Source organism: Antechinus flavipes, chromosome 2, assembly GCF_016432865.1.
Source record: "Antechinus flavipes isolate AdamAnt ecotype Samford, QLD, Australia chromosome 2, AdamAnt_v2, whole genome shotgun sequence".
NCBI classification, from domain to species: Eukaryota; Metazoa; Chordata; class Mammalia; order Dasyuromorphia; family Dasyuridae; genus Antechinus; species Antechinus flavipes.
The window spans coordinates 218,566,189-218,586,701 of record NC_067399.1 but is presented as its reverse complement, the minus strand read 5'-3'; the positions used below and the strand labels follow the sequence as shown (position 1 = coordinate 218,586,701).

Genomic DNA, 20,513 nt, shown 5'->3' with positions numbered 1-20,513 from the left:
AGTATTTCAAATATTTACAAAAACAAAAACTACATTATTTACTACACTATATTTGACAAATCATCTAGAAACATTGAAGTAGACATAACAAGTTCTGATCTCAGTAGCAAGAAACTGAATCTGAGGCCCTGGCTTCAAATCTTAGCTCTTCTATTTACTACTTGTAAGATCCAGGGAATGTCACACAATCTCTTTTATCTCCCCTTCCATAAAGATATGAGTCTCAGACACTTCTCTAAATACCAGTTTCCTCAAATATAAAATGGGAATACTCATGAGGAGATCATGAAAAGAACATTTTAAAAAATCAAAGAGAAAAAAGCAGGCTCCACATTTTTTTATAAAATATTTGATTTTGGGAAAGAATTTTAAAAGCCCATTTTAATTTTTTTCTGATACACTGTATGAATAATATATTTGTTTTCACAGGATTAAAGAATCTCTAGAACTACCAAGTATCCAACAGTATAATTTCCTCATGACAGAAAAGTTTCTGTGCTTTCAGTGCTGTTCTTAAAATTTCTAATGAAAGAAAAACACATGACCATCATGTAACTAATATCTTTTCTAGCCTCAACCTTCCTAAACTGTGAGTGGTAGCCTCATTTGGATCTTGTAACTAATATGGGAGTCACAAAATTATAATTTGATATCAGTAAATGTTTGATTTGTATATTGATTTTATATACTTATATGCCCCGAGTCATGTAAAAATTTCTCAGGCAAAAAAAGAGTTCTAAATGGAAATAGTTTAAGTCCTGTCCAGCCTATATTTCACTTACTTTGATATCTAAAACATACATATTTATGTGCACATGCATTTGCATGTATATATACTCACACTGAGAGAGTGAATGTACTTTTGGAAACTTCTAAGAAGTGTAACACCAAGAAAACTTTATTTGTTCTCTAATACTGAACAAGGGGTAGGGTATCATTAGTATTTGCAGATCTTCTGCAAAAGCTCCCTACACAGCCACAATGTATTTCTTTTAAAACAAAAACACAATACCAAAAGCCTTACCTCTATTGTGCCTGTGGCAAACAAACCATGCATAGAATTTATGTCACATACATTGTTCTCTCTACAATAGTAAAGGGAAAAAATGACTGTTAACGTTCATTATGGGTAAGGTACACACAACGTCCTTAAGAGATTGAGCCCCTACAAAAAATTCAGTAGAATGAATCATTTGATGTTCTACGCTTATTTACAAATGAGAATGTGGAGTCACAAGAAAATTAATCAATGTGCAAGTGGTTTTTCTTTTTTCAACAAAGGATAAGAACCAAGATTTTTTCATTCCTAGAAAAGCATTTTATCTTCTACTCAATAGTACTTTTTAAGTGAATGAAGATATCAGTCACAATTTCCGTATTCAAAATTCAGCTCACCTACTTACGTAGATGCGCCTTTGGAGAAACTACTTAATTTCTCTAGATTTCATTTTCCTCCTTTGCAAAAAGCAGCTATAAAATATGATCTCTAAGGTCCTTCCCCCCCCCCCCCCCCCCCCGCCCAGGTTTAAGTCTGAATACAATAAAATAACTGATTTAATCCTTTGCTGAAATTGTTATATAGGCAACGTGTAATTTTTTGTTGTTTAAATAATATATTCTGAAATTAATGTCTTTAAAAGAGAACTATCAAATAGGCAATCAAATCAAGGTTTGGTTGAAAGTTCTTACCAGAAAGAAAATAATCATTTATTTGTTTTTCATCCCTACTTTACTCTCTTCATTTTTTAATTCTCCCAAAGTAGTTTTTAAAAATAGAATACTTATAATCACATTTAGAAAATTCTTTTTTGCATGAGAAATAAAAGAATATATGTACACGTTACAAAATGCTTGTCCCACCCCAATTAAGAATGCCACATCTGGAGTTGCTGGCTCTGTATTCAAATTCTGACTCTCTTACTTTCTTTAAATCACTACATGGCTTTAAGTCTCAGTTTGCTCATTTATAATGTGAACAAGCTGAACTAGCTAATCTCTAAATCTTGGTAACAAAGTCAAATGCAAAATTCCTTCAAAATTACTATGGATAATTTTAAAAAATCATTTCTGATTCTGATTACATAGAACTTTTAAAATCAGGTCTTTTAAGAATAATTTTAGAAAATATTGGGTTGTATTTTTTTTAACATGAAAAGTAATGTTTTTAAACTTCCGATGATAATATATTCCTTTGAATTAACTTATGGCACAGAGTCTATAAGATGTAGGATCAAATTCTATCTTTAATACTCTGTTTTTAAACTTCCGATGATAATATATTCCTTTGAATTAACTTATGGCAATCTATAAGATGTAGGATCAAATTCTATCTTTAATACTTGAATCAGCCCAGGCTCTTGCTTTATGAATATGGGCAAGTCTTTTAATCTCCCTAAGTGTCAGGTAGTGCTCTAAAATTAAATTATAGATGGGTTGCCATATTATATGGTGATATAAGAAGTTCCCACACCTAAGAAATCACATCCTTTGAACACTAATTCCAATTCTGTTTTCTAACCTAAGAAGTTTAACTTTTGGCTCCCCCTATGGATTGAAATAAACTATTGCTTAAATTGGAGAAATACGCACGCAGCATCCGTTTGGAGAGGATTCAGGTACCGTCCTTGTTCTAAATTTAACCGGTATACTTCAGAGCTAAGGAAGAAAAGTTATAGTTACTCATTTGATAAATTGAATCTATATAATTTAAAAACTAATTGTAAAATGTCATTTTTAACCTTCATAATGCCTTTACAATATCCCTTTCATTAAAAATTAGTCTTAAACTCAAAATGTTAATTACTACTTCCTGTGAATTTGCTTACACAAAAAAAAATTTTAAAAAAATTCATGCAGTACGTTAATAAACTACGTTTAAAATCAGTTCACAAATAGTTTAAGAAGTGAGAACAGCATAATGCCATTATCTTATAAAACTCTAGATACGGCTGTTTCAATTGGTTAGAACATAATGCTGATTAAAGTCAAGGGTTCAATCCCTACCAGGAACCAGTAATTTCATTCTACCAGATCTGTGACTAGAGACTGAAATTGTAATTCCAATCAGTAATCCTGAAAATATATCGCCTCAGTCACAAAGAAAATCAGAAAAAAGCATTAAGGCAGTGGGTAGTAGTAGAGAGTAAATATAAAAGTACATCTGAAATAAGATTCAAAGAATACAGTTAATAATAAAGTGCACACTATTAAGTGTTTCTAAAAAGCAAAATAGTACAATCTCAAAAACTGCTTCTACTGATCTATTCCTAAAGACTCATTTCCCTACTTTTTAAGAACAAAGCTCATCCTATATAATACTCACCTTCAGTATGACTTGATTCTGTCATGATATAACTAATTAGTATCTGGCTTTAACATGCAAATAAAAAAACCAATTAACGAGTAAATATTTTAAGAAATGTTAATTGGGGAAAGAGTAGAGGAAATCCAAATAACAGGTTCAATACCTTGCACCAACGAAGTACAAATCACAGGATGGATAGTGATAAGAAAAATCCCTCCCAAACTTGGGTATTCTGGTTTTGTAATAAAAACCTTGTTGTGAATGAAATTCAATATATCTATCATTGTGTAGGAAGACAATCTGAAAAACATAAACAAAGAATTCATTTTGCTGAACTTTGGAGCAAAATTTTAACCATCAAGCAAGCATCTAGCATTCTGCCTTGTACACAGTAATCACTTAGTAATACTGTAAAGTTAAAAGTAAAATATAGTGGATGTAAAAAGTACATAAATAGCAAGTAACCAACAATTTGTCAACTGGCAACATTATATAAGAGATCATCCAAGAGATACAGAATAAGGAAGTCGTAGACCAAAAGAAATGAGGGAATTGCCTAAAATAAGACTAGAGATCTCAGGTTGTATTGAAGAATATTTGGAATATATTCTCAAAAAGGTTCCAATAAATCTATGTTACCTAAAGCAAAGCAGACACCCAAAAGAAAGGTACTTCTTTGTTTATAAGATGTTGCATTTAAAATTCTACACAATGAGAGAGCTAGAATAAGATGTGAAATGATGTGGTCTAACCCCTTATTTTTACAGAAGAAACTGAGCTGAGAAAAACTAACTGAAGTTAGTGGTAAGAGAAGGGGTATACATCAAAACACCCAGGCTCTTTCCTCTATATCATGCTATCCAACTATAATAATTTTAAAATTAATATTGTTAAACATACCTTTGAATAATCATCAGATAATATGTCAAATGTCACAACTGAAAAACAAGAGGAAAAATACAGAATTATAAAATATTTATTTGTGAATCCAAAGAAAACAATAATATGCACACATATATAAATATGTATATAGGGTGTCCTAAAAGGTATTACAATTTTAAGCTTGAATAATTTAAATAATAACTTTAATAGCTACATATAGTATATATAATATTTATATCATACATAATGTGATTATATATAATATATAAATGTGCATGTTGTTAATATGCATAAAATTATATTTTATGTATCGTGCACATATAAATTTTCATTTAAATATTTGATTTGGTATAGAAATATGTAGATTTGCATTTATATATGCAAATACATACTTGCATATTAGGGCTATCTGTCTTAACTCATAAGCTACATAACTATAGTATTTCCAACATTTCTCCTCATAATAAAACAAGAATGAAATTTCCACTTAATCATTTATACACTGTAGCAAATACAAACAAAAACAAATGGGTTTACAGACTTCAAAAACTCTCACCATCAACCAACTGGCACTGTCCTATGTCTACTGGACTATCATGTCAATTAAACCGTTGAGTTCACATCATTTCACTTCTCTTCATTCTGTTTCTTTCTAATTTTTGAAGCCAATTATTCAATACAAAAAGGTAGTTCCCTGTACTTTCAAAAAATGGTATTTCACACAATCATGGAATACCAAATGGATAGAAATTTTGAAAAAGTATTGAGTCAATTATTATTTCCAATTCCAAAATCCTTTTGGAAAATGAGGAAAAAAATCATTAGAATATGGTTTCACCATACCTAGAAAATATTAAATGCTTAATATTTTTTTTCCATTCATCCCGTTATGCCTTCTATGAGGGATTTTTATTTTTCATCTGCTATATGCAGACACCAAATATGGTATAGGCATGAGCAAAAATTTCAGAATAGGGAACAGAGAATGCCAGGCAATTTTACTTCCACTTCCATACACACACACACACACACACACACACACACACACACACAAAATTTCTTGACTTTTCACACTTTTCCCTATTGTGATTTGCCTGGGAAGAAGAAATCTACTGTCTGAATCTGGCAGGAGAACCTAGGAATTGTTTTCCTTTTGGATATTGCTTTGTGACTTTATCCTGCCCATTTTATATAGATGAGATAGGGCATTGCAGAGGTAGAAATACAGGACACTGTAAGTAACTATGTGAGAAGACAGGAATGAGAAAAGCTATTTCTGAGTTTACAACTGTATGACATCAGTAGAAGAAAAAATATTGAAAATGAGCAGATTTTCACATGTTCATTCAGAATGTCAGAATATCCACAGAGAGATATCTAACAAGAACTGGGAAATGTTGTACCAAATCTGGGAAGACATTTGGGAATCGTTTACTTACTGATAATATTTAAGTTGGTGAAACAGTAAAAAAAAAAAACAATAAAAAAAAGAATATGCTTCAATTTTTTAGCCATACCTTTTTCTCTCTTCCTTCAATAACAGGCAGACTTACAGATTCTTATTTCCACTGAAGGCAGTCAGGAGGAAAAGAAAGTAAGCAAACAGTGTTGACAAACATTAAACATCACTCACCATCTGAATCTAAGCACCTTTCAAATTTCAAGGATAACTGATAAGTGTCATAGCATCGAACTCGTGGCTTATAAGTACCTATAACACAAAATTAATATATTATGAAAACCAAACTGCATACATTTCATGGCTAAGAAAGAACAATATGCTAATTTTAGTATAGAATCATCTAATGGCAAGGCAGGTCAGTTTCCTGTTATCAAAATTCACACTATTTACATTCTAAATATACATTTTGTGACGCAGGCCCTTAGAATCTTTCTTCTTTACTCTTTGTATATTCAGTAAAGTTCTTATTGTCATCAACCAATTAGTTCCACTTTCTTCCTACTATATGACATACAATTTAAACCAGTTTAATTTCTGCCATCTTTGCTAAGAGAGATTTATTCACAATTGAAAATTATCTTTACCACTTTGTTATTTCAGAAGTGCCAATAATCAATGAGTTGTTAGCCCCCCTATTAATAGTAATCTTTCTAAGAGATTTCCATTTGAAAATTAAGAAAAAATAAAGATATGCAAACATTAACAGAGTATTGGGTTCTACTGTCTCAAATTTTAATATAATCAAATCTAAAAATCCATGTAGATTAAATATATAAATTTTAACTTTACAAAGAAAAAGCCCCCTTACTGTAAATAACCATATCAACTAGCACAAACATCAATAATCTTTATTTTCATTTTGAATCAATTCATTGTCAAGAAGCAGATTAAGACAATAGAGAAAAACAGAGGACTGGGGATTAAAAGATGTGGGTGTAAGTCTTTTGTTCAGTTACTTCCCAGTCATGTGATTTTAGGCAAGTCAGTAGCCTATTCTCACACTTAATTTCCTTACCTATAAAATGGGGATTATGTTGTATTCAAAAAGTTTTTATTAAGTATCTAGAACAACTTTGTACTGGGGAAAAAATAATATCTGCACGTGAACTCAGAGGGTTCTTGTGAGGCTAAAGTAGTCATGTGAAAACACTTTATAAACTATGTCTTCTACAAATAAGAGGGAGAAAAAACAAGTAATACTATACTTAGTATAAATGATCATAGGCACATACAGCTTAAGCAATACAAATATAAAATTTAAGGGTAGAAAAGATAAGAAAATGAATGGTTCTGTGTTTTTACAAAACCAAGTACTGCATGTAAAAACTAAATAAATCCAAAAAAGAACATCAAGTGATACCAATAAATGTTACATTATTTTCAAAAAATAGATTCTTAACATTACTATAAAACATCTGGCACATAGGATATACAGGTTGATTTTCAAGGTAACTGAAGGAAGGAATGAAATCAAAGGTGGGAAAAAAAGGATCTCAAAATTTACTACTATGAATAAGAAAGTACCAACAACTATCAATTCTTACGCCTACTTTCCTATATACTTAAAATATTATTGAGAATATTCTAAAAAGATATCAATACAATCCTCCATAAGGGACGATTAGAAGGAGATAAGTAACCCTTTTAAAAATGATATTCCCACCATTTCAAGTGAATGACCAAGGCTAAGACATCTGGGTAATCATCTAAAAAAATGAGATAATTTGCTCTCTTTTACTTAAAATTTTCACTTTCTCAATTGATGACCTTTGATTTTTGCTCCTTTTGGAAATAATTCCTGGGCTTGGTATTCATGTATCAAAATGAAAGTTTGTGTAGGTATATAAGATACATTCTGGATCAAATAAAGCAGCAAAAAAAAAAAGTTTTCATGGGTTTTTTTTTACATAACTAAAAATGAGAAAAAATTTTTTTTTTCTAGTTATTGTGTAGTGGTTAAAGAGGTGGCTTTGGAGTCAGGGTAACCTTGAGTCAAAGCCTTTTGAAAATTAATAGGTACATATGATCAAGGGCAGGTCATAAAGAACTCTGAACCTTTGTTCCCTCTTCTATAAAGAAGAGATAACAATACTTACCTCATAGGCTCGTTGTGAGGAAGGAATGAAATACCACTTGTAAAAAGAGTTTTAAAAATTAAAAAGTGATATTCCATAGTAAACCACATCATCATCATCATACAAAACTGACTATTAATATAAAGATTATACGATACCACTGTGTTTATTGTTTGTTGATTGTAAAAATAATCAATTATCATTTGTTAAGTGATCATTAGATACCAGGCAGGCCCTGTGCCAAACACTAGACAAAGAAAAAAGTCTCCACAGTTGATTTTGAAAAGCACAATACTACTTTAGCGTCTCTTTCAACAAGGGAAATTGCATGTATAGGTCATACAAGATTCCCTGAAAAATATGAGATAATCCAGTTCAAAGAAATTCTTTTTATTAACATCAACAAAATAACAAAAATTAAAAGAGAAGCATTTAATCAGGCATTTTGCAGGAAGAAGATAAAACAAAATGGTCATCATTCTCATGATGCTGACATTCTATCAATCTGCTAACCATTGTCAAAGAAAACTAGTTATACAGCCTGCCCATCACTGTATTTTGAACAGATACTGCAAACAAATAGGGCTACTAGCCCATATATATCCACAGCCAACATCAGAAGAAGCAGCCCCTACAGAGATAAAATCTGGAAGCTGCTCCTACAGATGCTAAAAACACTGCTCATTAACACCCTAAAAAGAAACTTCTTTTTACCAGAGTCCTTTGCAGTGGTAAATGGATCAATCTCAATAACAGAAAAGGTTTTAGTTCATGGAAATGCCATTAAAGAAGAGGTATAAATGCAGAGATTCAAGAAAATTCCAATAGACTTGGGATGGAAAATGCCATCCACATCAGGGAGAGAATTATAGAGACTGAATATGAATCAAGGCAAAGTATTTTCACCTTTTTTTATTTGTTTGCTTGCTTTTTCTCTCGTGTTTTTCCCCCCATTTGGTTTAATTTTTTTTGTACAACATGACAAATATGGAAATGTGTTTTTACATGTTTAACTTATATCAAATTGCTTGCTGTCTTGAGGAGGGAGACGTAAGAGAGGGAGAGAAAAAAATCTGTAACACAAAACCTTACAAAAATCAATGTTAGAAATTATCTTTATGTGTATTTGGAAAAATAAAATGCTATTGAGGGGAAAAAAAGAAGAGACATAATCATTTGCTTTGTGGCTGCAGCCTAAGCCCAAAGGAATCTTTCCATCTGACTTGTAACAGAAAAAGTTCCATATGTGCTATTTCCCCCAGGAGTACGTGAGCTCTTTAAGAGCAGGGATTATCTTACTTCCTAATTGTATCCCCAGTGTTTTACAAAGGATAGTTAAATGTTTCATTCCTTCATATACATCAAAGTGTATTAATGAAGAAATTTGTGGTGAGAGCAATATCTTAAAGGTTTGTTTTGCTCATGGTAAGCTAGTTGTTCCTTAAAAGGTTTTGAAACCATTCTCAAAAGTTAGTCAGATCAGGAATGACTAAAGGCTCCTACCACTGGTATACCTCTGGCTCTTCCTTCAGAATTCTAAATGACATGATCAAAACTGACAGAGAGAAGCTAACCTTAGCTTAATCAGTGCTGCATCTTCACTGAATATCCTAAACCTGTTCTGAATGGATTTCTTCTGTTACAGTTAAGCAAACTCCTTTTTGTTAGTTGTAAGATATTCCCTCCTTTTTGTTCCATTCTTAAATCTGAGAAGCTTCCCTACGATAAAGAAGTACTAAACTAGGAGCCAAAAAATATGGTTCCACTGTTGATTGATGTTAGATAAATCACTTAACTTACAGTTCCTTGTAGTTCTAATATTGTTAAATACTTGGATTAATCAAGTGGTGCTATTCTTTAGTGCTATGTATAAAGCTCTACTATCAAAAGAAAAGAGCCTCAGAATGCAGACTGCTCTCTGTGACCTGACTTCCCTAAACAAATCCAAAATGGACCAGAGAAAAGATCTCTACTATAGCTGTTGCTTCCACCATATTTCCCAAATGTCAAAATAATTTAACATACATTTAATCATTCTTCAAATTACTATTCTCATTCAGCCCTCTGATCACTTCATAGATGTATACTCAGCATGTCATTATTTCTTTGATTTTTCAACATGACTTGACAATATTTTACTAGGAAAGTAAAGTGCAGAAAAGGGAAGCTGCAATACCAATGCTAACAATGAGACAGAAAAGAGTATCAAATACTTTAATAATTCAAATGATCTCATGAGATTGTGACCCCCCCAAAAAAAAAAAAAATTAAAATCGACAGTTGATGACCAACCTCTTGACAAGCAACCTCTCTTCACTTAAGCAGGTCAGAGAGAGAAAGCCAACTGTCCTCAGTCCCATACTGACGCACTTAATTAAATAGAACATGGGAAAACTTGCAATCTACTGCCATAGCCTTCAAGAATAAGGGTCATCTCTGTAATAAGGAATTAGAGGAGGAAAAGTGGGGAAGGGGAAGAGAGAAAGGGAGAGAGAATGGTAGGTAAAGAAGGTGAACAGACAGTCTCAGGACTAGTGAATGCCTGTATTCAATAAAAATATTTGATGTAGGGGCAGCTGGGCAGTGCAGTGGTTAGAGCATCAACTCTGAAGTCAGGACTATCTGAGTTCAAATCTGGCCTCAGACAACCTAACACTTCCAAGCTGTGTAACCCTGGGCAAGTCAATTAACCCCAATTGCCTCAACCAAAAAAAATATACACACACACAAAAATATATATTTTTTGTATATACATATGTGTGTGTGTGTGTGTGTGTGTGTGTGTATGTGTGTGTATGTATGTATGACAGAAAATATCCCAAGTTCATTGGCATGTCACTAATCAGAGCAGGGAGAGTGGGAGGAGAGAGGAGAGGAGAGGAGGAAAGAGAAGGGGAGGAGAAATAAAAACAAACAAAAAATCAAGGAAATAATGCTAAATCTATAAATGTTAGCAGATTCCATGTGTATTGTATTAACTTATTATATACTCTAATTAAACATATTCCGTGACAAAGAACCCATTCCTGTAAAATGTCACCCATTCTATTGTTGGACAACTATAATCACTGGCAACTTTTTTCCTTATAATTTGTTGAAATGTGCTTAAAATTCTATGTTATAACAATAACTATCAAAATGTCTAAGCATTACTACAACATACTTAAGAGTGAATAATTGATAACTTTTTGAGCATAGTTCCAAATTGCTTTCCAGAATGGTTGGATCCATTCACAGTTCCATCAACAATGTATTAGTGTCCCAGTTTTCCCACATCCACTCCAACATTTGTCATTATCTTTTCCTGTCATCATAGCCAATGTGAGGTGTGTAGTGGTATCTCAGAGTTGTCTTAATTTGCATTTCTCTATCAATAGTGATTTAGAGCACCAATTCATATGACTAGAAATAGTTTCAATTTCTTCATCTGAAAATTGTCTGTTCATATCCTTTCTGTAGTGGCAAGAAACTGGAAACTAAATGGATGACCATCAATTGGAGAATGGCTGAATAAATTATGGCATATGAATGTTATGGAATATTACTGTTCTGTAAGAAAACGACCAGCAGGATGATTTTAGAGAGGCTTGGAGAGACTTATATGAACTGATGCTAAGTGAAATGAGCAGAACCAGGAGATCGTTATACATGGCAACAAGAAGCCATGATCAATTCTGATGGAAGGGACTCTCTTCAACAATGAAATTCAAAACAGTTCCAACTGTTTAGTGATGAAGAGAGCTATCTACACCCAGAGAAAGAGGACTGTGGGAATTGAGTGGGGTTCACAACATAGCATTTTCACTATTTTTGTTGTTTGCTTGCATTTTATTTTGCTTTTCTTTCTCTCTTTTTTAAACTGGTTTGATTTTTCTTGTGTGGCAATGATAATTGTATAAATATGTATGGATTTTTAAAAAGTGAATAATTTCATTATCATATTTTCTATAAACATTAATACTTACCAGTTGCTAAAATATACTGCCCATCTTTTGACACTTTGATAGTGGTGCTAACTGTGGGCATTTCAAAATCCTGAATAAGTTCAATTCTCCTCCTAATATCTATAGAAAGACAGAACAAAGAAAAAAAAATTTATGAACAGTTGCATGAAATTCACCAAGTATTTACTTGTTCTACACTGGGAGGTGAGAAGGAGGAGAAGAGCCCCAATTACCATGTACAAATATATTGGGGCACAGGTGGCACAGTGGATAGGGCACCAGCCCTGAAGTCAGGAGGACCTGAGTTCAACTCTGGCCTCAGACACTTAAAACGTCCTAGCTCTGTGACCCTGGGCAAGTCACTTAACTCCAATCGCCTCAGCAAAAAATAAAAATAAATGTTTGTATCCAAAAGCACCAATAATTAGGCGCCAGGCACGATGCTAACCACTGAAAATACAAAGAAATGCAAAAATAAGTTCCTGCTCTCAAGGAGCTTAGTCTAATGAAGGAGACAAGATATAAACAGCGATGGTAAAATAAGATCTATATGTGGTCCTTGAAGATCATTTCATAAGGAAGTCACTGGTGTTAAGAAAACTCAGGAAAGGCTTCTTGTAGAAGGTCGAGTTTTAGTCAAGAAGCCAAGAGGCAGAGATAGAGCATTCTACTCGGTGGGATAGCCAATGAAAATATAGAGAAAGTCAGAAATGGGGTATCTTGTGCCAGGAACAGGAAAGAGGCCAGTGTCACTATACTGTAGAATACATGAAAGAAATTAAAATATGAAAAAGAAAAGAAAGTTGAGTAAAAGGCTCAGTTTTATATAAAAGGTTTCAACCTGGATTTTCTTTCTATATGATCTTAGAGTCACTGAAGTTAGGTGAGAATTAAAATGACATGATTAAACCTATACTCTAGGAAAATCACTTTGACAGCCAAGTAGAAGATGAACTGGAGTAGGAACTTGAGGCAGGAAGACAAACCAGAAACAATTTCACTAGTCCAGGTTGGCATTAGTTGATAAGGGATTACACAGGTGGATATCAGTCTCAGGAGAAAGAAAGAAACACATATAAGAAAAGTGATGAAGATAGAAACAAAAGACTTGGTAACAGATTAGGTATGGAGGGAGAAATGTGAGGATTTAAGATTGATTTAAGTTGAGAGTTTAGGTGACTGACAAAATAAATGTGCTCTCAAAAGTAATAAATTTAAAAGAGGGGAGGGTTTGGGTGTAAAAATGATGTGGTTTTGACATGCTGAAATTTAGATGTTTATAGGACATCCAGGTTAAAAAAAATCCAAAGGCATTTGGTGATGTCTGGAATCAGGAGAGAGAAATAGAGCTGGATACTTTAGGCTGAGAATAATCAGCCTAAAGAAAATAACAGAATCCATAAAAACTGATGAGATCACCAAGAGAAAAAGAACAGAAGGAAAAGAAAGTCCAGAACAGAACTTTGGAAGTCATCCATCACCACAGATATGACCTAGTTACAATCCAATAAAGAAGACTAAGAAAGAATCAGTCAAGTAGAAGGAGAACCAGAAGAAAAAGAAAGAAAACAGCACAAAAAAAAAAAAAAAAAAAAAAAAAAAGGCGAAACCTCAAGTAAAGAGATTATATGGGAAAAAATAATTATTAACAGTATCAAAGATGGCAGAGAGGTCAAGGAAGATTAGGATAGAGAAAAAGACATAAGATTTAGCAAATAAGTGATCAATAGTAACTTTGAGCAATTTCAATTGAATGTGGAGATCAGAAACAAGATTACAAGAGAGTCAAGAAAAAAAACAAGAAAAGTAGAGGCACATTTTGAATGTAGATGGTTTTGGGTATGAGTTAGTTCATAAAACTGAAGAGAGATATAAGACAATAGCAAGCAAGAATCAATGTACCAAGTGAGGGTTTGGGTTTTTTTTTTAAGAATAGAGGGTGACAGTGAAAGAACTCTGGGAGATGACTATGAACCATTACATAGAATTCCCAATCCCTTTATTTTTGTCCGCCTGCATTTTTTATTTCCTTCACAGGCTAATTGTACACTATTTCAAAGTCCGATTCTTTTTATACAGCAAAATGACTGTTTGGACATGTATACTTGTATTTAATTTATACTTTAACATATTTAACATGTATTGGTCAACCTGTCATCTGGGGGAGGGGATGGGGAGAAGGGAAAAAACTGGAACAAAAGGTTTGGCAATTGTCAATGCTGTAAAATTACTCATGCATGTAACTTGTAAATAAAAAGCTTAAAAAAAAAATAAAGAATAGAGGGTGAGCTTTGATCCAGTAGTATCTCAAAGAGATCATAAAAAAGGGAAGGAAACCACATGGGCAAAAATGTTTGTAGCAGCCCTTTTTGTAGTGGCAAGGAACTGGAAACTAAGTGGATATCCATCAGTTGGGGAATGGGTGAATAACTTATAGTACATGAATATAATGGAGTATTATTGTTCTATAAGAAATGATGAATAGGCTGATTTTAGAAAAACCTGGAAAGACTTGCATGAACTGATGGTGAGTGAAGTGAGAAGAATCAAAAGAACACTGTATAAAACAACAAGAATATGTGATGATCTATGATAGACTTATCTCTTTTTTTTTGTTTTTGTTTTTGTTTTTGCTTTTTTGCTGAGACAATTGGGATCAAGTGATTGCCCAGAGCCACACAGCTAGGAAGTCTAAGGGTCTGAGACCAGGTCCTCCTGACTTCAGGACTGGTGCTCTATCCATTGTGCTACCTAGGTGCCCCAGATCTGGCTCTTTTCAACAATAAAGAGATTCAGGGCAATTCCAAAAGACTTGGGATAGAAAGAATCATTCACATCCAGAGACAGAACTATGGAGACTGAATGTGGGTCAAAGCATAGTATTTTCACTTTTTCTTGGTGGTGGTAGTCTTTTTTTTTTCCTTTCTCACAATGTTTTCCCTTTTGATCTGATTTTTCTTGTGCAGCATGACAAATATGGAAATATGTTTAGAAGAACTGTATGTGTTCAATCTATATCAGATTGCTTGCTGTCTTGGGAAAAGGCAGAAAATTTGGAATACAGGATTTTGTAAAGGTGAAAAACTATCTTTGCAAGTATTTGGAAAAATAAAATACTATTAAAAAGTGTGTGTGTGTGTGTGTGTGTGTGTGTGTGCACATGCAACAAAAAAGCTTCCAGCCTATTATTATTATTATAATAGCAATGACAACAAATTTAAAATACAGGGGAAAAAAAGCAACTGGAGAGACTCCCAAAAAAGTAATCTGACATTCTTTTATTAAGGCTAATATATTTTAAAATAAATCACAGTTTTGAATTTATGATTTAATCTGTACTATTTAATTTTTTTTGTTGTTAATAGTCTAGATTAAATAAATTATTGGTAAAAGTAGTAGTTTCTGCATTTGGGAGCTGTCTATACAATAAAATTACAATTTGAATCCCTATCCCTAATAAGATATAATAAAAATTTATCAAAATGAATTGCTGTTACTATAATACCAAACATGATATTATAAAGTAACATGTTCTTCAATAAATACTTGCTGAAAAAGTGAGGCTATTAAATCTAAATAAGGAAGTTTAAATCTGAGGTGTACTTGTCAGAACAGAAGTGATAAGACTGAATATTTATTAACAAATATTATTAGACTCTAATTTTTATGTTTCTTCAATTTTATAATTCTAATTTTCAAGCTTGATACTAAGTCCTCTAAGTCCTCTCTGTATTTACAATTATGATACTATGTTTAAAAAAAAACAAACAAGTTTTTCAATTACATTCTTTCCAAAAAGAGGATAAAACAATCTAAAGAAAATATGTGACATGTGGCAAAAAAAAAAAAAAAAAAAAGCAAAAAATTTAAGGAAAATTATTTCCCATATAATAAGCAGTTGATATACCTTTGATATTTTAGTCTTTTTTTTACACATACTTAGCCAAAATCAAATAAGCTTCTAGAGGATTTGTGATTCAAATACTGATTTACAAATTATATGTGAGTTTAACTAAAAAGAAATGCTTCTTCTTGGTTCTATATGTTGAGTGGCAAATAAAACTTAGAGAATTATACTGGCATGGAAAAATTTTAAAAATAAACTTACCAACATCTTTCTTTTGCAATGCTCTCTTCTTTCTGTCAGAAAGCCACTAAAAGAAAATGAATTTTCTCATAATCATTATGTTGAACAAAAGTGAGATAGCTACTTTTTTTTAAGTATATTTTAAACTTTATAAAATATAGAACCTCATTTTTGGGAAAAAATTTTTGAATTATAACCAAAACAATTAAGTTCCACTAAACTCTTCACAGAGTGGTATCAATGATCAAAACAGAAGCTCTGATAAGACCTACCAACCTGGAAAAGTTTTCAGTATAGTATTAAACTAAGGAAATTCCAAAATATATCATCAGAAAGTTGGTCACATGATGTTGAGCTATTAGTCTTAATAATTCATAAGATCAACTAAGATATGGACATGTTATTATCAGCTTTGGTGGAAGGAATACCAATAAAGACAAATTAATCTCATGATGTACTAAAAACATATCTCTGGCAATATATTGAGAGAATCACAGATTTAAATTTGGAAAGAACTTCCAAATATTATTCCCTTCCACTTTCCAGTCGAAAAAACTGAACCCCGGAAAGGTTCTATGACTCGTTTAGGGTCACACAAGCTAGTAAGCATTAGGGGGAGAACTTGAACAAAAGTCCTCAGACTCTTTCCATAGTACCATGTTACCTTTATCATGAGATAAAACAAAATAATTCATAATTTTATTAAGTCCAGAAGAGAAAGGGATAATAAAAGGGAAAATAAAATAAAATAAAAAATAAGTAAATCCATAAGAGAAAGGGATAATTTTTAAAAAAGGATAATTAAAAAAAGAGAAAATAAAAAAAAAAATCCCAGTTACCCCCAAAAAGTGTTATACCAAATTCCCTGTTGCTTTTTGAGAAAAAAACAAACTTCTATTTATTTTATGTGATATGAACCAATAAAGAAGCACAATGATCAATTTAAGGATATTCTGAATTAAGTCCAAGAGAAGAAACAAATTGTTATTAAGTTGTGCAACAGTTTATGAACCTTATTCTTAGCATCCTGTTTAACAATTTCAATTCTGCACAATTCACCAGTTAATTAAAAAAAAAAAATACCTTTGTGGCTATTCCCAACAAATCAATGGTACTACTCACTACTTTTAAGATTTGGGGATTAATATGTAACTTTCTTGTTACCCCACTGTCAGTTTTCCAATCTAAAAGTCATATTTAGTTTTCTTCATGCAGTTTCTAAAATTAACCTTAGGGAGCAAAACTTCAAAATGCAAAACAGATCAAAGTTAACATTTCTATATTATATTTTTCAATTCTCAAAATATCCCCTTGAATTAACAAACTTCTCTAATGGCAACTGATCCAGAAGTTTCTATACAAAATAACTGTACTCTTGAAACACATATATATGAAAGAGTACAACAGAATAATACCTGAATATCAAGCTACAAAAGGAAGTTAAAAAGGTTCATTGTTGATACAGAATTGAAAGTTATCACTAAATTGTAGCAGTATTGTACTGCTCTAGTTAACAGATACAAAGAAGAAAGTACAACTATTTCAAATAACTATAAATATCTTATTCCCACCAGAAAGAGACAAGAGAAATGCTGTACTACAAAATAACAATGTTTAAAGGAGGGACACAAATAAAGGGAGTTTATCCAAGAGAAAACAAGCATCCTCTGAAGTTAGTTATTATACTGAAGCCACTATTGAAAAACACCTGAATAACTAAAATTTTGCAGGCATAATGATTTGAAATAAATCCATAGCATCACTTATATTGTGTCAGATACACAAAAAAACAGGGTTTCTAATTAACTAAAACATGATAAAGTGAAAAATGACAATATAAACAGAAGAAATAAAAAAACCAAAAACACTGTCAAATTCAACTTAGGATGATATGTAAACAACTAAAAGACTGACTTGGACAACATAAATCTGAGCTGGAATAATCTCTTCAGCCTTTAAAGCAAAGAGATAGTAAATAGATAACTCACAAGTAACAGGAAATAACTAGGATTATTACAATCATGTAATTTCGTAAGAGAAAAGTATCTAAAAAGCAATCTCTTCTGACTAAATGATTTATATGGCCTCCTTTATCTTTAAATCAACTCATCATATTATTATTTATCAATAATCAGCATATTATTGAGATCAGCCAAAAAAAAAAAAGATACTCTCAAACTTATAACCGCTCAGAATAAAATGAGCTTCAAATCAACATCAATTCAACACATCCTTTCTAATAAACCTTCAAAATTGCTTTTTTTTTTAAATGCTTTAAATCATTATTGGTTAAAGAAATGCAAATTAAGGCAATTCTAAGGTACCACTTTCCACCTCTCACATTGGCTAAAATGACAGGAAAAGAGAATGATAAGTGTTGGAGGGAATGTGAGAAAACCAGGATATTAATGCATTGTTGGTGCATCTGTGAACTGATCCAGCCATGGAGATATGGAGAGCACTGAGGAACTTTGCCCAAAGGGCTATCAAACTATGCATATTCTTTGATCCAGAGTGTCACTACTGGGCTTATATCCCAAAGAGATAATAAGAAAGAGAAAAGGACTGACATGTGCAAAATCTTTGTGGCAGCCCTGTTTGTAGTGGCAAGAAACTGAAATCTGAGGGGGATGACCATCAGTTGGGGAATGGCTGAATAAGTTATGGTATGTGAATGTTATGAAATATTATTGTTCTATAAGAAACAATCAGGAGGATGGTTTTAGAGAAGCCTGGAGAGTCTTAGATTAAATGATGCTAAGTGAAATAAGTAGAACTAAGAGAACATTGTACACAGAAACAAAATTATGCCATGATCAATTCTGATGGACTTGGCTCTTTTCAACAATGAAGTGATTCAGGCCAATTCCAATAGATCTGTGATGGAGAGAGCTAGCTACATCGAGAGAGAAAAAATGTAGACTGAATGTGACTCACCACACAGTATTTTCACCTTTTTTTAAGCTGTTGTTTGCTTATTTTTTCTTTTTGATCAGATTTTTCTTGTGCCTCATGGTAATTGTGGAAATATGTATAGAAGAACCGCACATTTTTAATATATATTGGAGTACTTGCTCTCTAGGGGAGGAAGGAGGAAAAAATATGGAACACAAGTTTATAAGAGTGAATGTTGAAAACTATTTTTGCATGTATTTGGAAAAATAAAAAGCAATTTTTTAGGTGCTCTTAAAAAAGCCAAATCAGGAAGAAAAAAAAAAGTCAAACTTGAAATGCCCTCAAAGGTCATGATTCAAATCAGAGAATCCAAGAGTTAGAAATCTCAGAAACCATTTTAGTCAAATCCTTACCTAAGCAAGAACTCCCTTTTAAAAAAAAAAAAAAAATCCACAGAGATGGTTTATTCGTCCGGGTTGAACACTTCAGCAGAAAGATAGCCACTAACTTTAGCCCATTCCACCTGTAGAAATCTCTAATTATTTAACTTTTATCGCCATCTTCTCTTCTGCACAGGATAAATAGAATACTCCCAGTTCAGCACTAATTGTGTAAGAAGCCTGGACAAGTCATATAACTTCTCTGAGTCTGTATCATCTCTAAAATGTGAACGTGAACCAGATGTTTTCTAAGTTTCCTCCCAGCACTCTCATCCTCATAGGAAGTACACACAAGCTCGCTGGCCCCGTACGAAAGGCCTCTTTTCTGTCTGATGATGCCCCGAAGATGCCCACCGAATCCTGAACGTGCCCGGGGAAGAAAAAAATGGACATGAGATGCGGGTGCTGGGAAAGCTGGCGTGAGGCAGAGGCCCGGGCTACCCAAGGAGTGCCGGGAAACCCGGGAGAAAGGCACGAAACTCACCTCAGGAAGAGATTTGCCGCAGCTCAGGCTGTAAATCTTCACTTCATTGAGGCTAGAGACTTGCATGGTGGATCCTTCCCGTCCACGCCTCCCGCATGCAAGTCTGAAACTTCTCACAGTAGCCCAGGAGCAGTGGCGACGGCGCGCTCCTATGACGCACTTCCGTTGTCCAGAAGCCGGCGACCGGAAACTGAAAGCTGTTGCTGTAGTAATAGAGAAGGCGGAGAAAATTAAAAGAAACACCTCCTTTCCCGTCCCACCCTTCGCGTTTCCTAGGGCGTGCTTGCGGAGTTATTTCGCGGCTGGCTTTGTTAAACTAATGTAGTTGATTAGATACCTTTATCTAGTTTGAGGTTTCTCTGGTCTGGAAAGGGCTCCCCTTTCTCTCCTTGTCAATGGGTTTTCAAAAATAAAGTGACCAGAGCGAAACTCAGGACCGTGGGTGTGTTATGACCACAGCACAGAGTCGTGCTCTAAACGCTAAACTTCTATTAGTGCAAGCTACGCTCATAACAGGCACCTGAGTGGTGCAGTGATTAGAGGGCCGGAGCTGGAGTCGGAAAGACTTCATCCTCTTGGATTCAAGTCTGGCCTCAGGCACTTTCTAACTGGGCGATCCGGAAAAAGTCACTTTAATGCTGTCTGCCTTAGTTTCCTCACCTGTAACATGAGCTGGAGAAGGATATGATAAACCGCGTCAGTATCTTTGCCAAGAAAACCCCAAATGGGGTCAGAATCGAACAACTGAAAATGGCCGAACAAGAAGATTGCTTAAAGATTTTCTTTGGGGGTAGAGAAGGTGTCTGCAATCCTCTAAAACTAGGATTGTTTGTTCGTTTAAAGAACGAGCTATTTTCTCGTCCTGTTTCTCTAGGTATATATATTTGACTCTTTGGCACCGGTACCATTTAGTAAGTTGAATTAAATTTACTAAAAATTT

The 20,513-nt window shown here is 33.3% G+C and overlaps 1 protein-coding gene across 1 annotated transcript in view; it reads right to left on the bottom strand.

Moving 5' to 3' along the window:
• The window catches only part of NOL10 (nucleolar protein 10), a 108,102-nt gene extending 88,397 nt beyond the window's left edge, over positions 1-19,705 (bottom strand). The window contains exons 1-8 of the mRNA XM_051976190.1: positions 19,574-19,705; positions 15,776-15,821; positions 11,689-11,787; positions 5,820-5,897; positions 4,205-4,242; positions 3,468-3,604; positions 2,590-2,655; positions 1,025-1,085 (exon numbers count right to left, since the gene is read on the bottom strand). Of these exons, the coding sequence (XP_051832150.1) occupies positions 1,025-1,085; positions 2,590-2,655; positions 3,468-3,604; positions 4,205-4,242; positions 5,820-5,897; positions 11,689-11,787; positions 15,776-15,821; positions 19,574-19,639 (591 nt within the window). The 5' untranslated portion in view covers positions 19,640-19,705. The remainder of the gene's footprint in view (positions 1-1,024; positions 1,086-2,589; positions 2,656-3,467; positions 3,605-4,204; positions 4,243-5,819; positions 5,898-11,688; positions 11,788-15,775; positions 15,822-19,573) is intronic.
• Between the last annotated feature and the right edge of the window lie 808 nt (positions 19,706-20,513).